The sequence below is a fragment of the Myotis brandtii genome, unplaced genomic scaffold (genome assembly GCF_000412655.1).
Source record: "Myotis brandtii unplaced genomic scaffold, ASM41265v1 scaffold698, whole genome shotgun sequence".
Classification (NCBI taxonomy): domain Eukaryota; kingdom Metazoa; phylum Chordata; class Mammalia; order Chiroptera; family Vespertilionidae; genus Myotis; species Myotis brandtii.
The window spans coordinates 1,375,345-1,381,991 of NW_005370731.1; the positions used below are offsets into that span (position 1 = coordinate 1,375,345).

Here is a 6,647-nt window from a genome sequence, read left to right on the forward strand (position 1 = left end):
GGGGCTGCAGCTCCCCGTCCCTCCTCCAGACGGGGCGCAGGCAGACTCACCGGCTGCTCAGTGTCTCCATCTGGAGCAGGTCAAACCCACCCTTTCAGAGCCGCAGCAGTGGCTGTGGGAGCACAGGCGGCTGAGTGTGGCTCAGTAGGTGTGGGCGTGTAACCGGACAAACAGTGGGTCCTGCTGCTTGTCACTATGAAGCAGAGACAGGGTTGAATCATACGTGAGCGTTTGTTCCAGTCCTGCCGGCAGCTGGGAGAGCAGCAGGTCAGCCACAGAAATCTGCTCTGCACCCTCCATAAGCCGGCTGCTTATATAGCAAAAGCACAAAGGAAAGCAGGCAGAAGGGCAGCTGACAGATCTGCAGAAGGACTAGGGTCTTCCCAGGGCTGAGTGACATGCAGGGGCTGGGGTTCCAGGGGAAACAGCCAAAGGAGGTGCCTGTGGGCAGTGAACAGGTGAGCAGGCTGGAGGTCGGCAAAGGCCTGTGGGTAGCAAAAGGGCCGGGGCTTCAAAGGGCTGGGACTCTGGTTTCTGCAGCAACTTGTTCATCTTCCCATGATGACAGGCAGCTCCAAACGGGGAGGAAGGCTGCACCTCCAGGGCAGCTCCAGCCAGGGTGGCAGTGCCTTCTCTAATCAGACAAAGCATCACGGTTAACAGAGCAGGATTCATATTTCTCACAATTCTAGCTGGTTCCCCCATTCTACTGCTGCCCCCTTCCAGGCGGGTCCCAAACGTGCCTTTCTAACAGGTTCCCAGGTGGTGCTGACCCCTGGAGAAGCGCCTGGGCACACGTCTGTTCAGTCAGCGTCCACCTCAGAGCCAACGCTCAGATCCTATCAGCCACCAGGTCTAGAACGTCCCAAACACATTCCTCCATTCAACAGCCGTTTAAAAACCACCAGAGCCCGTGCCAGCTGAACAAACCCGCCCCACCTTGCTTGCCGTTCCCTCTGGAATGTGCTCAGGGAGTGTCGGGGCCTTGGAGGAAACCCCCCAGTTGCCACCCGAGAGAAGAGCCTGATGCGCCCCACCCCCCGGGCCCCGCTGCTGGTGGAGATTAGAAGGCCCCACCCCTCTGAGCTGGCCCCACACTTACCTGCTGGTTCACACCTTCCTCGGTTTTAGCTCCAAGACCCACTTTCTGGGCTTTGGAGTAACCCCTGAGGCGGAGGGGCCTTTGGGGACTCGCAGGTGGGCCTGGAGGCTGCTGCCCTTCCTACCCTAGGGGAGATGCTGGCCTGGGACCATCGCCTGTTGATGTGTGACAGGCCTGGGGACCCCTGGCAACTGGTGCCAAAGTGGGGACTTCCTGGGGTGATGGAACTAAGAGATGGGGCCAAAGGAAGGTTGTGGGTGGGGTAAGAAAGGCCTCAGGGTCTGGCTGGGTGGGCACCCCTGGCTGTGTCCCTCAGGGAAGCCTGCTGGGGCCTGGCTCCGGGATGCAGGAGAGAGGATTCACGGAAGGCCTCTTTCACGCTAGAAAATAAAACAGTACAGTAAATGGGCTATTTGGTTGTAAAATCCAGCAGCACTAATAAAAGTGATTGCACTCTGACTCCTTCCGCGTGAAGTCTCTGTGAAGAGACAAGTGACCTGGTTTGGGCAGTAACCTCCTTATTGCCCTCCCAGCCTTCAGTCTCCACCCGGCAAATCTTCCTGAAAACACAAATGAGGTCATGTGAGTCAGTGGCTCAAAACTTTCAGCAACTCCTTGTTGCTGAGAGGAGAAAGTCCGGTCTTTGGCTCGGCATCCGAGGGGCCCTGCCCTTCTCCAGCCTGGCCTGTGCCACCCTCCTGCCCCCACACGCAGAGGCCCTGCCCTCCCATCCGCCCTTCAGTTCTCTGGGGGAGCAGCACCATTTCTCACCCTCCCTTAACCCCGGCACCTCCTTACACTGTGCACCCTCGGCACTGAGCCCCTGTCATGGGCGTCGGGGGAAGGCTGGGGGGGCCCAAGAGCCCACAGCCCCTTTCTGAGGAAATGGGGACCCTGAGAAGCAGACGCCAAGGGGGGATTACATGTGCAAAGATTGGCAAGGGGAGACGGCTGGGGAGAGATGGAGCCCACAGCTTGGATGCCAGTCCGACCCCGAGTGAAGGCAGGAGGGAGGCTGGGGTGGAACTGACTGCTGTGGGGACTCCTCCCCAGAGCCGCCCGGCCAGAAGCGTGTGTCCCTGCCTGCTCCGGGGCTGGCTGAGCAGACACAGGCGTGGGGTTCACAGCTCCTCAGCTGCGCCCTCACTCATTTGCTCCTTGTCGTTGGAGTTATGGAGGAAACTTCCTTTTCACAGCCACCATGAAGTTACTCTGGCTCGAGCTGTGTGCATGGAGGGAAACGACCTGTGACCTTGCCCAGGGCTGGCTGAGTGAGAGATGACCTGTGAGAAATGAGGTCCCTGAGCCGGAGGCAGTCATGAGGGCCAGTTTGCGGAAAACTGCCTAATCGGAGTGTTCCTTGTTGGACGGCGGCTGCGTGGCCCAGCCAGAACCTCCCTGGGAAAGTGGGAAGGTGAAATGGGAACGGAGAAGTGGGTCCCTCCAGCACTCAGTACTGCCCCCTTGTGGAGACTGGGATCCCAGAGAACTGGCCGCTGAGAGGGTGGTGTGGGAGGGGGGCCCTGACTTCCGGTGGACAAGAGCAAACGGGCACCTGCCAGGGCCGTGCTAAAGGGCGAAGACATTGAGAGCTTGTTATGTGTCAGTGACCTCATATGCTCATTTATCTCATCCTCACAGCACCAGGCCTCCAAGCCCCTAACACCCGCCTAGGCTGGCTTGCCTCTTCCCCTGGGTTCGTGTCCCCAGGGAACAATGGTGGTGCAAGCTGAGGACCCGGGTCCGCGTCATGGTGCCTCTTGGAGAACCAACTACGCCAGACTGCCTCTCCTCGGTGACGGTGGCGGCAGGAAAGCTGCCTAATTTAACCAATAAGTAAACATCGAAAATATGATCATATCAAAACAAACATATTATGGAGTATAGAATTTGCATGGATTTTTAAGATTAAATAAGAAATATCCATAAAGTTTAAAAAATATGTTTTTATTGATTTTAGAGAGAGGATAGGAGAGGGGTAGAGATAGAAACAGTGATGAGAGAGAGAGAGACATCGACCGGCTGCCTCCTGCACGACCCCCACCCCGCCCCCACCCCCTGGGGATCAAGCCTGCAACTGGGGCATGTGCTCTGACCGGGAGTGGAAATGATGACCTCTTGGTTCATAGGTCGACACTCAACCACTGAGCCACACCAGCCGGGCAATCCATAAAGTTTTGCATTGGTGGTGCTGGCTGTTGGATCTAGACTTCCAGACCCTTAGGTACGTAAGTTCTTAAAATTATTTTTAAAATTAAAACATACATAATGCATGGCTATGCTTAATATCTTATGGATAAGGGGACAGTCCTCTGATCATGCTCCCCAATCCCAAGTTCTGATCTCCCCGGTTGCCAGTTTGGTGAGTGGTTTTCCAGGACTTCCTGTACATGTTTATGTCCCACAGAAAGTAGATGCGACTGTGTTTTTCTTTCTCTATAAATGATGTCATGTTCTACGCGAATCTCCTTTTTAATTCCCGTGTAGTATTCCACTGTACGGCTGTGCCGTTGCTTACTTAATCATGCTCTGATTAATTGCTGTTTGCTTCTTATTTTTGTTACTGCAAACATTGCTGAAATGAGCATCCTTGCACACGCCTCTATGTGTACATGTGTGAAGGTCTCTCTTTGGTGGATACTGTGTGGGGAGAGTCTGTGTCGATGGCATTACCATTAAATGGTGGACTTGAGGAAACCTCTATGTGTACATGTGCGAAGGTCTCTCTTCGGTGGATACTGTGTGGGGAGAGTCTGTGTCCTAGCATGTGTGCCTTTAAAATGTCGATGGCATTACCATTAAATGGTGGACTTGAGGAAGAAGTAAGTGGTGGGCTTGAAGGGTTACATCAGGAAAGTATCGTTTATCAGTGGTTCAGCCATGCTCTGGACTCTGGAGGATCACACAGCTTTTAGGTCATCCCAGCTTGAAGAACAGTCTCCTGGACACAAAGTGCTTAAAACTTCAAAGTGGTGGGCTTGAAGGGTTACATCAGGAAAGTATCATTTATCAGTGGTCCAGCCATGCTCTGGACTCTGGAGGATCCCACAGCTTTTAGGTCATCCCAGCTTGAAGAACAGTCTCATTTTCAGGCATGAGAGTGTCCAGTCCAGCAAAATTCAAACCTTCAACAGCACCGCCAATTTAAAGCGACCCCAAGTGGAAGGGGATCTGGTCTTTCACTCTCCTTTCAACCCCACTCCTTCCCCCAAACCCTCCCCGCCCTGCTCTGCTGGCTCCTTCAGGTTCGGGTGACTTAGAGAAAAGAGAGGACACATGGTTGGTGTGGTTATAAGCTGGACTTCTGTCATGATGGCCCCAAACACTCCTGCTGCCATGGCCGGTGCTGTGGGCTCTTCAGAGATGATGAAAGCCGACACTGGCAGGCTGACTGTCTCAGCTCCTGCCCTGCCCTCCCCCCTCTCCCACCTCCGCTCCTGGAGTTACACTCCTGCGGTAGTAGTTACGCTACTGCTGGGACCCTTTGCCAAGGTAGGCGACTGTCTCAGCTGGGGGTCTATCACAATATCTTTCTTTTAAAAATTTTATCTCTATGTTGAAAGTATTACAGATGCCCCCCTTTTTCTCCATTGACCCCCCTCTGCCCTATACCACCCACCCCCTCCGCCTTCACCACACTACTGTCTGTGTCCATGGGTTATGCATATATGCGTCGTCCTGTGCACCGAAAGGTTACCGGTAGATTCCTGGCCAGGGCACATGCCCAGCTTGCAGGCTCGATCCCCAGTAGGGGGCGTGCAGGAGGCAGCTGATGGATGGTCTGCTCTCACATTATGCTTCTCTTTCTCCCTCTCCCTTCCTCTCTCTCTAAAAAACCAATGAAAGTATATAGCAAAAGAGAATGTGGGGCAGCATTTCTATCACATATTGTCCCCATCTTAAGAGAATTCGGAGTCATTTGCCACGGGGGCTGGGACAGGGAATCTGAGATCCTCAGAGGGAATGCTGTACTAGTAAAATGGAAGGTCGTCATAGACATCTGAGTTGCTGCTACCGTGTTTCTGGCTTTTTCCTGAGAGTAGAGGCTGAGGAGGTTGGCAGAGCTGGGAGTTCCTGGAAGGGCCTTGCGAGTCAGGCAGCAGCCCCTGGTCAGTTGCCCAGGGCCTGGCCGAAGGGGTAGAAACAGTTGCCACCGTGTACACATGCTGCCTTTTCCTTTAAACCATCGAGAAACTTTGTGAACCAAATAGTGTGAGATATAATGTCAAAGAGTTTTTTAATGAAATGGGACATACTCATGAAATAAGTGAGAAACCACAAAGCCTTATATGAGACTATAAATCCATCATGGTTGCAATTATGAGAAAAAACTCCCCTGAAAAAAAGCAAAAGAAATTTCAAAACATGCCACCCAGGGGATTCCTGGAGACTTAGCTTTTCTTTATATTTCTCTGCCGTGTCCCCGTTTTTTTGGGAGTGAGTTGCTCTGAATGTCCACCAGGTGGAGGAACGAGGACTCAGCGAGAGACGCCTGGTGGCCTGCACTCTTAGGCGGGGACTCTGAGAGCTGTTTTCTCTTAAAAACCAGCGAGGGTGGTGATGCTCAGAGAAGGGAACACAGGTAGGAACTGGCAACGCTGATTCTACCAAGGAGCGAGTTTCCCAGGGCCAGGCCAGGCAGGGATGTTCTGCCAACTGTGAGCTGTTGTGCGGGCAGAGCCTGGGCGTGCAGCCGTGACTCACGTGGGAACGCTGTCCCTTCCCAGTCCTGCCCTCGCCGCTGACTCAGCCCGAAGACAGTCTCCGCGGGACTCCTCTCAGGCTCCGCCCGTTAAAATGCAAAGTCTCCAGGAATTTCATTTTCCTTTGTACTCATTATGTTTACTTTGACCATTACTTTCGATTCATAAGCGAGTGATGCTGATTTTTATGTGCGGTTTTGAGATGACATTAACTTTTAAAGTTCATGTATTAGAGGAAACGCATGCGCACATTGGACCTCCCTGGGTGATCTGGAGAGACTGGTGTTGTGGTTCCGGAGGTTGGGCAGGACAGGGAGGGAAACTGTTCCCCGTGTGCATTGTTATTCTTTTTGAATTTTGAGCCATGTTGGTGTATATATTAACAACATAATTTTATTGCACCCCTGACGACCACAGCTCCTCTGACCAGTGTCCCGCGCCCTCTGTCTATGACTTCCTAAGCTATGGCGCGGGGGCACTGTGCGCTTCTGGGCGGGAGGCACCCAGCACCCGCGAGGCCCGAGAGGCCCGGGAGGCCGAGGCGTGTGGGTGTCCTCTGCCTGCTCCGTGTCCTCATTCTCCTGTGGGGGTTACGCGGCGGCTATGCAGGTGCCGTGGCCGGGCGGCCGGCTGCTGGTGGGCAACGGGAAGCCACCATGCAGAACCTCAGCGACCGCCTGGCCTGCACTGGACAAGGTGTGCATCTTGGCAGTGCCAACGGTGACCTGGAGGTGACGATCTTGACCGGTCCCAGAAGCAGGCGCCCTGCTGCCTGCGACTATAGCCACCTCCTCAAGGAGCAGTGGGACAGGGCGCTTGGGGCCCCTGAGAAGGCCAAGGTT

At 54.1% G+C, this 6,647-nt stretch overlaps 1 protein-coding gene across 1 annotated transcript in view; it reads left to right on the plus strand.

Annotated features, from left to right (window-relative positions):
• TRIM72 (tripartite motif containing 72, E3 ubiquitin protein ligase) overlaps nucleotides 1-6,647 on the plus strand; it is a 16,321-nt gene that overhangs the window by 8,577 nt on the left and 1,097 nt on the right. Inside the window, exons 9-10 of the mRNA XM_014529791.1 lie at nucleotides 6,236-6,350; nucleotides 6,415-6,644. Of these exons, the coding sequence (XP_014385277.1) occupies nucleotides 6,236-6,350; nucleotides 6,415-6,644 (345 nt within the window). The remainder of the gene's footprint in view (nucleotides 1-6,235; nucleotides 6,351-6,414; nucleotides 6,645-6,647) is intronic.